At 40.7% G+C, this 14,060-nt stretch overlaps 1 protein-coding gene across 2 annotated transcripts in view; it reads right to left on the bottom strand.

Moving 5' to 3' along the window:
- BTBD9 (BTB domain containing 9) overlaps positions 1–12,947 on the bottom strand; it is a 216,874-nt gene extending 203,927 nt beyond the window's left edge. For both annotated transcript variants that reach the window (XR_013540396.1, XM_072991536.2), the window contains exons 1-3: positions 12,830–12,947; positions 4,979–5,187; positions 2,425–2,788 (exon numbers count right to left, since the gene is read on the bottom strand). Coding sequence is in view for 1 of the 2 variants with exons in the window: in XM_072991536.2 (XP_072847637.2) it covers positions 2,425–2,788; positions 4,979–5,163 (549 nt within the window). In the remaining variant the exon portion in view is untranslated. The remainder of the gene's footprint in view (positions 1–2,424; positions 2,789–4,978; positions 5,188–12,829) is intronic.
- Between the last annotated feature and the right edge of the window lie 1,113 nt (positions 12,948–14,060).

Genomic DNA, 14,060 nt, shown 5'->3' with positions numbered 1-14,060 from the left:
AATGGATCTGAAGGGCTGAGAAACTAGCACAGAAATTGAATAGTGCTCCACCATTCAAAGGCCAGGGTATAAATCCAATTTTGATCTATGAGTCACATTATCCCCCCCTCCAACATCAACATTCATTCTAAAACATTCAGTAATCTTTACCAATTTAACAACAGCAATAATAAAAGGCATAATTCATTTGTAAAAGGCTGAAACCATGTATTTTAATTATTTTGTATAAAATGTAGGCACTGCCTACATTACTGAGACATATTCTAATATATATAGAACCACAAAAAAAGAGAGAAAACAATGATCAACAGATTCTTATAGAGAAAAAAAGAACAAGACACCTTTCTCTTCAGGAAAGCTATCAATTAATTAACTGGCTGTCTGAGAAGGGGGGGTTAAATGGGATTGTTGTGTCTTGCTGCTTTTCAATATGTTTTAGTACTGTTTTTATTTACTGTTTTTAATATGATGTTTAATTGCTTTTTTAAAAAAAATTATTAATAATTTACCGCTTTTAGCCTTTAATATTGTTTCATTCTAATGATATAAGATGCCTTGGGTCCTTTTTAGGAGAAAGATGGGATATAAATACTATAATTATTTTTGAAAGTCTTTGTCTCTCCTGCTTCCCAGGCACGCTTAGCAACAGCAGAGTGCAATGCGGGTTTAAACAAATGTAGCTATTTTGAGACTAATCATTTCTCAAGTGTCCCGACAGAGTTACATATAAAGAATCAAAATATGACACAAAGGTCCAGAATCCTGCAAAAGTAGCAGCCTTGCCAAAATAGTAATTTTTGTCAACTGTTGATGCACTATGTAATAAAACTTGTAGTGTGAGCACAGCCCCATACAATCTCAGAATGATACAGAACTATTTTCTGACCTGGCTTGCATTTTAATTATCGATACTATATCAATTCCAGTGACAGATTTAATGATCTAATCATTCCTTTGTATAACTAGTTTTCCATTTCAATAGACTGTAAAACTGACTGTGCCACAGGCATTGTCATCAGTCATGGATTCTCTCAAGTCTGGAGAGTATCCAATAAATATCTATCCTCAGCACAATGGCTTCCATCAGTAGAATGAGAAGGAGACACTCCTCCTTTCTCCAACCTCCCAGGCACCTTCAAAACCCACTCATGAGACCTGGAGTATTCTTTAATCATTTAGAATTGCATGCAGGGCAATGTGGGGAAGAAGAGGAGGTGAATATCCCATTGCATAAGCAGAGACCTACTTTTGCAATGCTAGATTTTACTCTCATTTTCTTACCTGAATGTTAAACAATATAAAAAATTACAATATAAAAATTACAATAATACAGCAGTGTGGCCAATTGTTGATGAGAATTTTTACTTGCAGTTACAAGCGAGGCAACCATGTTAATTATGAAATTCCCAGAAAAACATGCTCTATGTCGGCTGAGGTATTTGCATGCCACATACAGTATGGTTTTATTTTAAACTCCATAGATTTCATTTTACAATGCAAATGATACCCTTTGCCAGCTCCTGAACCATTAATTTGTCCCCACCCTGGCAATATCAATAATGATCTGTATATGCCAGCTCTATAAAGTATTACTTGAAACTGTCCTAACCAAATTGAGCCCAATTATTTAACCCCTAGTAAGGAACAGTTAAGGGACGTGGTGGCGCTGCAGGTTAAACCACAGAAGCCTCTGTGCTGCAAGGTCAGAAGACCAGCAGTCGTAAGATCAAATCCACACGATGGAGTGAGCTCCTGCCACTTGTCCCAGCTCCTGCCATCCTAGCAGTTTGAAAGCAATAAAAATGCAAGTAGATAAATAGGTACAACTTCAGTGGGAAGGTAACAGCGTTCCATGTCTAGTCACGCTGGCCATGTGACCATGGAAACTGTCTATGGACAAACGCTGGTTCTACAGCTTGGAAACGGAGATGAGCACTGCCCCTTAGAGTCGGACATGACTGGACTAAATGTCAAGGGGAACATTTACCTTTTAAGGGACGGTTCAGAACCATAGCACCTTAGTTCAAGGACAGTCACAATGGTGTCCAACAAAGAGAAACATAATGGCCATCTCAGTGGGCAGACAGCTGTAGCTCAGCAATCTCACAGTAGCAGTAAAAAACAGAGGGCATACATGGAGAAAAACATGGCTATCAAACTCCTGTGAATTCCAATTGGTGGCTTTAGAAGAGGACAACAAAAATTTGACCAAACTACAACTGAGTCCTGGTACTTTTCCAAGGAAACGCATACCTTATAAATCATCGCAGATAATACAGATAATAGGAACATGAACTTTCATGACACAATAATTCCCCACAAATCCTATCATCAAATTTCCAGCTACACCTTCATGAACACGAGAATTAAAACTGATTTTTTTAAAATGAAGAACAGCATTTCAGCCAGCATACTGACACATACCTTAGAAAGTGACAGAAACCCTTCACTTGACAGCACCTCTTGAGCATTTCTGTCCATAAACATGCAGCACATACATGTCAGTTTGGGAAGTAAGTAGAGACTTGCAACATCATAGGTCATGCAAACGTTCTGAATGTTCAGGATGGTGCAAAGGTATTCAGAAGTTGAGTCTTCCAATTCTGGAAAACCATATTTATGTGCCAGGCTCAAGAAGTCTAAGAGGACCTCCTCCTTCTCATCCCTTAGTGTGGCTCGACCCGTGTAAATATATTTTAACAGCATTGTGAAGGCCTCTGCAGTGGTGTCTTGGAGAGGGATTTCTGCTTCAGGCTGAGATTCACGCATTCCACCATATAACAGTGCTCTGTACAAAGCAAAGACAGACACAGGGGGAAAAGTTAAACAACCTGCTTTCTAATAACAAGAGGTTTAATAAAATGCTGCAGGGCATAAAATATAATTAACACAAGCCTCAAGAATTTCAACCACAAATTTCTACAGTTGCTACTTAAGTGTAGATAGTCCTTGGGGGAAAGCTCTGCAATATTAAACTTGGCATTTGCTAATAGGTATTAGAATAAATAACAAAGAGTTCTTCTGAAATTTACTTGAAAACTATTTTCATATGCAATTATGTAAAAAGGAGGAAAACAAATTATTTTAATTCAGAGGCATGCACCAGATGTTGTACATCCAGGGTCACTTTGCCAGAACTTGCTGAACTAGACTTCCTTGCCATTTCTTTCACCTAGCAGATCCAAGAGCTTCCCCCCCCAAAAAAAAAAAATGCTAAGTTAGTTTGGGTGATGTTCCAGAATATGAAGGATTGTGGTACTGGAAGAAGATATTCAAGGATTCCATGAAAATCTGCAGACACACCAGTACTGAATAGGAACTCAATATGTAATATATGCTTGTGCGCTGTCTTTGAGACTCCCCACTATTTTTTCCCATGTCGTAATCAATATTCCAGGTTTAGGATGGATTACAAAAAATTATGAACTGTGGTTCAAAGTTATACATTCAGAAGAATCTCAAATTAAATTTAGTGAGAAAATTAGACTGCTACTTTAGTGCTTACTTACTTTAAGCCTCAGACCCACCAAGATTCTTAGATCCATCCTGTTATTAATGCATCTGATTTTCCCCCCACCTAAATGTGGAACTTCCCATTTTTCCCAGCTGAATTTCAGTTGAGATTTTGATATGAATATGTATTAAATATAAATGTTGTATGGTTGAAAGTAAAATGGCTGATTTTACCTGAGTCATTGTACTGACTTTATTCGGGTGAAGTTACCAAGGTTTGAGACATAATACTGTACAGCTGTGGTACATGAGGAAACTTTGTGTAACTGCAAAATGAAGTAATGTATTTTCTAATTGGTCCCAGAACTGTACATAAGTCATGTGCAAAGGGGACATTTTATCTACTGTAAGTCAGATCACTTTTTTACCTATGCTATGTGTTGTATCATGTCATGTTATGCTGCCAGATGAATGTCTATTCTCTCTGATATATATTAATAGACTAAGTAGCGCAAAGCCTCTGGGCAATTCGAATCCACTCGGTGGAGTGAGCTCCTGTCACTTGTCCCAGCTACTGCCAACGGAGTAGTTCGAAAGCATGTAAAAACGCGAGTAAATAAATAGGTACCACCACAGTGGGAAGGTAGCAGCGTTCCATGTCTAGTCATGCTGGCCACGTGACCATGGAAACTGTCTTTGGACAAACGCTAGCTCTACGGCTTGGAAACGGGGATGAGCACCGCCCCCTAGAGTCGGACACAACTGGACTAAATGTCAATGGGAACCTTTACCTGATATTTTACTCTCTCAGTGTCACAGTTTCTATGCAAACTAGTATCTCCTAACTCTGCTAATGTTCTGAGAATACATGTTTAACCAAAATTCTCAACAATTTTTTAGATTTGGCCCAGATCTTTCAACTCTCATCTTTAAATTGTGAATCTACCTTCTGTAGGATTAGTCACGTCTCCCAGTTTGGCATTACTTGAAAATGTCACAAACATCCTCTCTATGCCTTTATCCAACCCATTTATAAAAAAAAAAAAATTAACATAGGGCCCCAGGACAGAATCCAGTGGCACCTCATTTGTCACTTCTCTCTGAGGTTATGGGAAAGAGGGAGACAGAGCTACTTCTCATAACTGTGGGAAAGGGTATACAATTTCATTTCAAAAACCAAACCAGAGATAAGATGTGACTTTTCACAAATGGCAATAAAATTCTAAGTTGTGTTTTATACATATAATTTATAAATACATTGTTAATTCACAGGAACATTTTTTCTTGAGTAAAGCACAAGCAAGTGTGTAAACATTCTGAATTTCAGTCCATATTGAACATAATATATTTGTTTCAGATTTTTTTTAGTACAGGTCAAACTAGGTAGATGCTCACATTTAAAAACTGTGACATCATTCAGACACATACATTGAACAGATGGCACCATTTACTTTTTAAGGGGATTTCCACTGTATCTTGCTTGCCCTGAAGCTCTCAATACATGTGATAGCAAGATATACCTCACCTGAAATACTGGCATCTTGCTGCCAGAATCACTCTATGTGCAGGAAAACGTTTCTTTTCCACTATAAAGGTAACATCACTGTATTCCTCTCCATTCATCAGAATTCCAACATGATCAGACAGAATGTGAACATGGTCAATTTCACCTACTGCAGTATAAGGACGAAGTGGGTGACTGTTACTCATCTTGTAGAATGGTATACCATATACCTATAAAAATAAAGGATAACAATATTAAACACCTATTTTTGTATGAAATCTTTTTTCCATGAACTGATTAAAGAACCCCCCCCCAATTTAATGCAGAAGTCAACACATAATGCTGTCAAAGTAACTGCTCCAAAGAAACAAGCCCTTCTACAATAAATTAGGTTTTTAAAAAATCATTATGTTAAACAGTTTCCACACAGTCAGCCTGCTCACTAATTACAATATTCTGTGCAAGTCAAAATTGATTCTGTAACCAGAGCACATCAATTAAGAGTCACAGAGTGGTGTGTAAATTAAATATTGAAATCTACACCATGAGTTTTCATCCATAATTAGCAAGAATATGAGTATTTATGACATGTTCTCATAAGGGCCTGGTTAATTCTCCAAAACTGAGATCACAGAGATTTTCAATTATTAATCTAAGAAGCCTTTCCCATGAATCATGTTTTATAAAGGATCAGTTACTAATAAGTCCTTGAAAAAGCTCTACTGGGAAACTATCTGTGCCAATGAGTTTTCAAACTGAAGAGATTTTTACATAAAGATAAGCTTTCGGCCTTTTCTTGCAAAGCTTGAAAGACCTCTTAAAAAGAGACATAGAATTTGCAAAACATATGCTTTACCCATAGCTCCAAGTATCTAGCCAGCCTTAACCTTCTTCCATCTCCTACCCCACTCTACAGACATCAACACATACAGGTGGTATATGACTCTGCGAAAATTATCAAAGATTTATACCAATGTGTCAAATGTTTGTGGGAAGTGTGAACCACATGAGGGAGGGACGTTTTTACCATATGTGGTGGACTTGCAGAGTAGCGAAACAATTTTGGATAGGTGTACATACTCTGTTACAAAAAATATTGCTTTGTAAGGTTCCACTAACACCAGAACTGTTTCTACTGAGTATTATACCAGACAATATAGGTAAGACAAAGAGCTACTTAGTTACGTATATAGTCACCACAGCCAGAATTCTTTATGCCAAGAATTAGAAGAAATCGGTGATACCGAAACAAGAGGAACTCATTGAGAAGATATGGGAAGCGGCAGAAATGGATAATCTATCAGAAGTGTTGAAAGACTGTCCAACACGAAAGGCAACTGAATGATGGGATTTATTATATAAATGGCTTGAGTCACCAGATAGTACTTGAATAACATAGATTAAAACTAGGATGTAAATGTAAGTTAAAACCTGGAGGGCAATCAAATAGAAGAAAAGCTGAAAGTTGACTTGATATTGCAACATGAATATTTAACCATGGATATGTTTCATGGGCGGGTCATCTGACCCTAATAAATAAATTCTAATTCTAATTCTAACATGAATAGATTGGATGTCAGTACATTTTGTGTTCTCCTCCCCCTCCTTTTTTTTCTTCCCCCTTTACCTTCTGTACCCCTTATCTTATCCCAAGTTGTTAATAATAATAATAATAATAATAATAATAATAATAATAATAATAATAATAATAATAATAATAATAATAATAATAATAATAATAATAATAATAATAATAATAATAATAATAATAATAATAAAAGAAATACACAATAACAATTCCTCAAAAGAAACAAAAACAAAACAGCCCTGATGGGGTATGAAGATAAAATGGGAAAAGGAAGACACATGTGTGCTGCCCCAAGCTCTCTGAGGAAAAGTTAGTACAATTAGGATAGTTCGTATTTGAATATTAATTCCAACATCTGAAACAAATCTTAGAAAAGTGTAAAATTTAAGTTTTGTTTCCTAAGAAAGGAAAATGTACTTTCTTTTCTGGTCCATAACTTAATGAAGTAACAGACTATGAACTTAAAAACATGGAGTAACAATTATGTTTGAGATATGTATATACATACTGTGTGCATAAAGGTGCACATAAAGGATTAACTAGTTACAATGGTGCCTTGACTTACGAACTTAATTGGTTCCAGAACTCCAGTCGTAACTCGAAATGGTTGTAAGTCAAAGCATCATTTCCCATAGGAATGCACTGAAATGCAGTTAATCCATTCCAGCCGAAGAAAAAATCACCCAAAAAACACAAAACTGCAAGACCCATTGGAAACGCTAATAATCTGTTCTGGCCGAAGGGGAGGGGGAAAAGAAAAGCAAACAAGCCATGCAAGACCCTTCGGAAATTCAAAAAAGCAAAGCAAAAAGCAAACAAACCATGCAAGACCCTTCGGAAATGCTAAAAAGGCAAAGCAGAAAGCAAACAAATCGTACAAGACCCATCGGCAATGCAAAAAAAGCAAAGCAGAAAGCAAACAAACCATGCAAGACTCATCGGAAATGCAAAAAAAAAAAAGCAAAGCAGAAAGCAAATAAATGGTGCAAGACCCTTCCGAAATGCAGAAAAAGCAAACCAAAAACCAAGAGCCATCGGAAATAGGGGGAAACCCCAAAAACCAAACAAACCCCACAAGACCCATCGGAAATGGGGGGAAAGCACAGTAGAAAGCAAACAAACTGCAAGCCCATCAGAAATGGGGAAAAAGCAAAGCAGAAAGCAAACAAACGGTGCAAGACCCTTCGGAAATACAGAAAAAGCAAAGCAAAAAAGCAAGCAAACCCCACAAGACCCATGGGAAATGGGGTAAAACCCCAAAAAGCAAACAAAGCCCACAAGATGCATCGGAAATGGGGGGACCCCCCCAAAAAAAAAAAACACTGCAAGACCCATTGGAAATGGGAAAAAAACAAAAAAAGCAAAGAAACCCCACACGACCCATGGGGGAAAACCAAAAAACAAACCCTGCAAGACCCATCACAGCACAGAAACATAATCCCACCACCCATCCCAAAACCACGCTGCAAAACTGTCCCAAAACAGTTTTTTAAAAGTAGAAAGCAGCACCTTACCTTACAAGGCAGTCCAAAGCCTCCTCCGATCGCACACTCTCTAACCATTGGGGTGAAAGAGCTACAAAGAAGGAGCCTCAACCCTTCTCTTCCTCAAAGAAGCGACGGTTAGCAATCTGAATTCCCTGCCTTTTTTCCCCTGCCTTCTTTGGTTGTAACTCGAAGCTCCGGCTGCAAGTCAAAGCAAAATTTTGTGGCCGGAGCTGGTTGTAACTCAAAATGGCCGTATGTTGGGACGTTTGTAAGTCGAGGCACCACTATATATAACCAATATATGAATAACTAATATGATAGTTGCGTGTGAGGGTTCAGTGGTTAGGTCCTGTTCTTTTTTAAATAACGCAACAGATCTCTTTGATTTAGAAATAGGGGAAACATTTATTGGGTTATTCAACAAAAGGCCAGTATCTATAAATGTGTTCCAAACCTTCTCCCCTTTTGACAACAGGTCTGATGGGGGGTTCCGTTCTTCTAACTAAAAAGGGTTTCCACTCTGGTCATTCCAGGGACCCAGCCACTCCGGTGGGGTATCAGGGTTTAGTAATAATCCCCCCTCTCCTTCCAGCAAGGGGATGGTGTCCTCCTCTCAAACGTCCACCCAGTCACACTCCTGGTGGGTCCCCCCGTCTGCCACAGAGTTCCCAGAATTCCCTCTGTTGTGTCTCCCATATTCTCAATTCCAATCTCTCCCGTCGTTCTCCTTCCACCCTCTCTCTTTCCTCTCTCAATTTCCTCTGCCACTTTTTGGTCTCTCTCTCACCCCAGTATGATGGTTTAGAGTTAAGTTCTCTCCTCCTCCGGGCATTCGCCTCTTCGTTTGGGACTCTACGTTTTTCCATCTTTCCCATCCATGGGTCTTCCACCCAAATCCACTCCCAACATTCAGGCAACTCTCCTTCCCCCCCTTTTTATATCTCCTAACCCCGCCTCTACCACCTCCCGCTCTTTTTCTCCTGCTCCCATGAAGATAGTCCTGGTCTCCATGACCATTAGTTCTTTTAAATCTCTCTCTCTATGTGCCCCAGGTCAGGTCCAGGAGGTCTTGTCTTCCTAGACAAGTGGGGGAACAGGTGGGGTTTGGCTTTCTTTCTCAGCGGTCGCCAGGAGGGACGGCACTCCCGTGAGAAGTCTCTCTCTCACTCTTGGTCTTACATAGAGATTATTAAAACCATCAATACATAACACAGACAGCCAATTCTGGGAGCCAGTATAGGAAGCAGTTTAATATTTTTATTTAGGAACATTCAGTTATACAGGTAACTACAAATTATTACAAAGCCAACCAGTCAGTCTTACAATAAACAGAAAACAAGACACATGTGCAAGTAACACTGAGTGGGTAAAACAAACTAAATATACATCACTGAATATGTTATAGGAATAGGGTCAATTACAAATAGCAAATGGAAATTCAGCTGCATTTTCTCAAAACTTATCAGAAAACATTCACTGTACTTTCTTTTTAGAGCAGGACTTACTTAATATCTTCTGATAGCTATGATGTATTTATTACTGTTTGTTGCGTGTGGAGAACACTGGATAATCCATGTATACAGAACACAGGATATTTTAAGAACAGAAATTGTCATCAACTCATTTTTGTGGTGGAGACCTCAAAACCTTATGAAGCTTTCAACTTATGAGAAAAACGAATCTCCTAAAACTAGGAAACCTCTAACAATCCCATGCTACTCAAAAGAGCTACTGAATTCAATGTCACTTACTCTTATACTGAGCCTCGTGGTGCAGTGGTTAAACTGCTGTACTGCAGCCAAAACTGTACTCATGACCTGGGGTTCAATCCCAGGTAGCCGGCTCAAGGCTGACTCAGCCTTCTATCCTTCCGAGGCCAGTAAAATGAGTACCCAGCTCGCTGGGGGGGCAATGTGTAGCCTGCATAACTAATTTGTAAACCGACCAGAGAGTGCTTGAAACACTATGGGGCGGTATATCAGCAGCACGCTTTTTTTAATAGAACTGCAACCTAAGCATCATATAGCAAAATAACACCTTATTTTCCAGAAGAGGAAGCTAGAACAACCAGGCCTTTGCACCATCACTACCAATATGGGGGCACGATGTTTGTTCAGAAGTTGCATACCTGTCCAAATTTTCAGCTGCAATTTTTTTAGTGGCTGCAAATAAAAGAGAAAACCAGCCTGGAGACACATCCCACCCATGTGCCATATGTCCTTTCACCCTACATTAAATGAAGTGCACATGGGGATTTGCCCCATTTCACAAAAAAGCAAGTCTCTAATACAGTGTTGCACCAAACACTAGTTCTAACAATACTGATAGTGGCTTATTGGAGCAGACTGACACCCATGAGCACACATATCTGGAACATGAGTCATGGCAATTGGACTTCTTTCTTATTAAGTTGAAACATTTCACTACTCATCCAAGTAGCTTCTTCAATCTGAGGAGAGTTGATAGGCGATCCGTGATATATTTTCCACATTGGATTCACTTCCCTCTGGTCTGAATAGGCTCCTTAGAAGGACAAAGCACAGGGGGTGAGTGAAAATCCCACCTCTGCCATTCTTTCCCACCCATTGTCATGGTTCATTAACAGTGGCCCTAATCTTTCTGGGGACAGATGAAAGGGCAGCATGATAAATAGGAGACAGACTGGATCTAAGGCCTCCACCCATTTTCTATATGCACATACAAGTATAGCCTCCCTGATCCCTTTCTCAAACCACTATCTTCTTGGTCCAAAATGAATACATCTTGGTCAACAAATTAGTGTCCTTTGTCCTTCAAGTGAAGGGACACTGCTGATTGTGGTCCTGAGCCCTTGCCCATTCTGTGCTGTGGCCAATTTCCTGTTCAGAGGCTGTTCGGTTTCTCCAATGTAGCACTCCAAACACTCCTCTTTGCATTGGACCACATATACTATATTGCTCCTGTTGTGCTTTGGTATCTGGTCTTTTGGGTGGAACAAGTCTCTGCCTTAGTGTGTTTGTGGGTTTGAAGTGCACGGGTACGTGGTGGTTACCAAAAATCCCTGTTAGCTTTTCAGACACACCCGCCATGTAAGAAATGACCAGGTTCTTCCACTGGCTCTGGGTCTCCGACTGTTCCATTGTCCTGCTGGTTCAGGACACTACCTTGTTAAAGGCCCATTTTGGATATCTGCAGAAGTGGGATTTACACTCACCCCCAAGTCCTATATCCTTCTAATGAGCCTATTCAGAGCACAGGGAAGTGAAACCAAGGTGGAGGATGTATCAGGGATATCCTACCAACTCTCTTCAGACTGAAGAAGCTACTTGGATGAGTAGTCAAACGTGTCAACCTAACAAAAAAGAAGTCCAGTTGCCATGACTCAACTCCAGATAACCTCACCTGGATTACTGAGAATCTTCCCAGATGAGCACACATACTATTCTCTCTTGCTTCTTTATTTCTCAACCAATCAGTCTTAAACCAGGGATCGAAAACTGTGCTTCTCAGCAGCCACTAATACCCATACATTTGGTTTCTGAAGAGGACTGTCCTCCAGATGCTGCCAGAAGGTACATTGCTTCTTTTGGAAATTTAAACTCTATGCATAAAAATGCAATGATCATTTAGAACAATCCTTGCTTTTAACTCTAAACAACAGAAATACACACGCAAAGTTTTTGGAACACCCGCCCCTCCATCCCCGTGTATTTACTCCATGCTGTTTGGTCTGACTTATATTTCAATTTTGTCCTGGACTGAGGGATATCCTAAGTCTCTCACCACCTCATCTATTTTCTGTCTTTTCTTCTGCATACACACAATTTTCAGTCTGATCTTGCACTCTGTCTTTTCCCTACATTGAGCTGGATTGCACAAGACAAAAATTAAGAGTCTCTGTGAAATGGTTTTGTATTAACCTGCGCTTGAAACATCTAGGAGTCTCTGCTTTGTACTCATCTTGACTGCCTCCCTTTTCCTTTTCTTTGCAATGGGCGCTGCTGCAGAAGAAAAAGGAAGGTTCCGAGGAGTAGTCCTGCATTCTTGCATAAGTAAATATATAGAACTACCACGGAGCCATCCACGCTCTTTTACAATAATGATTTCGGAGCTATTTACATCCTGAGGTCACTATCGAGATTTCCCTGACTCCACCTACTGTGGCTCTGGATGTACGGGATTCTCACATGCCCGATCATCCACCCTCCCCCTCAGCGGCTGGACAGGCCCTCTGCCATTTCTTCATCTTGTCCGGCACCTTTGCTTGCAAAAAAAGCCAAATGTTCCTTCGAAGGCGGAAAAGCAAAGGAAGCAGCCTAAGGGGGAGGCCCTTTCCACTGAAAAGCTGCAAACCAAACACACACCGCCAGCCCGCCCCCCCCTTCTTGCGCAGACAAGGATTCAAGAAGACCTGCAAAAAGGAGGCGCGGTATAAACACAACCCGGGTCAGGGGAGCCTCCCCCACCACGGGGGAAAACACGCGTGTCTCTATCACGCTTCTTGACCACAAGCCATTGAGCACAGCCGGTTCAGTGGCCCGGCGGCCTCGTTATGATCCGCCGATGGCCTATCCGGACATCTTGCGCTGTGTTTCATTTCCAGACCCCCCAAGAGAGCGACCGAGCAAGAAACGTGACATGTCAGCGACACTCCTCCGCCCCTTCCCCGGGCGCGGAAAGCACGACGGAGAGGCGGGGAGGCTCAAACGACCGCCAAGGCCGTGCTTTGCTCGCCCGGCGCCAGGAGGCCGCACAGGAAGCCGCGCAGAGCGAACCGCCGCTCCAACCGCCCCCCCCCTCGTCTGCCCGCCGACTTACCGGCTGAGACGCTCGGCCAGGACCCCCCACCTCCCTCGAGCTCCGCCGGCTGTGGCGTTCACGCGTCAACCTGCGCCGTGACGTCACCTAGCAACGGCGCTTCAGCCGCTCTACGCGATGACGTCCCCCAGCACGGCGGAGGAATAGGGAAGAATCCGGAGCACAGAGCTACAAAAAGAAGAGCACCTCTACATTTTATTATTACAGTATTATTATTAGTAGTAGTAGTACTGCATAGGCAATTCCTAGGATGCCACTTAAAAAAAACTGAATATTCTTCCGAGTCGTAGCGTGCAGAATGGATGGAATCCCATAAAAGAAAAAGGTCACGTTGACACACAGGAATCGAACAAATTCTACAGATTGTCAATTAATGCTAAAAACTCCATTGCCCACCATTGGGTTTTTTAATCGTGTGAAACCTTTGCTTTTTAGTTTATTGTTTTGTTAAGCAGTATGCTTGTGCAGCTTCTCAGTGCAAACACCACTCATCTCCATATTTTGGGTTGGATGAGGCAAAAAGACACTGCTGCTTATGATGCTTCGACTGATACATGCTTTAAAACCCTTGTCATATGTCTTTGATCAAAGAAAGGAAACAAAGATAGAAGATGAATATGTATTGTCATCCCTTCCCTGGACTGTTTAGTATCCCAAGTAGAAAAGGCTCCCGTTATCAGCTGGAGATCGAGGTCAGGAGGTGGTCTGAGAAAGATACTGTGCCCTGGAAGTCCTTGTATATATCTTTTGAGGTTTCTTCATTAATGTTGTGGTTTGAGTCACATCTTCTCAGCTCTATTAAGTTTAGCGGGGCTTGGTCCCAGCAAAGTAAGTTTGCAACATAAACCACATGATCTGGTCCACTGAAATGCAGTATTAGCTGCTTTCTCAGAGGCTGGCCCCATACTGTGTAACCCTGGGCAACACCTATCATCAGTGGTTCCCAGCCTTGGATGCCCAGGTGTTCTTGGACTACAACTAACAGAAGCCTTCCCCACTAGGATTTCTAGAAGTTATCATCCAAGAACATCTGGGGGAGGGAGATTGAAAACCACTGTTCTAGATGCTTGAGTAAATATAACCTATTTAAGTCTTTTGTTATTGTAAAATTATGTATTGATTTTGTATATATTTTCACAACTCATGTGCATACACATTTAAATTCTTGTCAGACAAGACTCAGTTGTATTTCCCTATCTATTCAAAAACATATATGAAAATCTTGAATAGA

Source organism: Pogona vitticeps, chromosome 1 (genome assembly GCF_051106095.1).
Source record: "Pogona vitticeps strain Pit_001003342236 chromosome 1, PviZW2.1, whole genome shotgun sequence".
Taxonomy (NCBI): Eukaryota; Metazoa; Chordata; class Lepidosauria; order Squamata; family Agamidae; genus Pogona; species Pogona vitticeps.
This window is presented reverse-complemented; position numbering and strand designations above follow the sequence as displayed.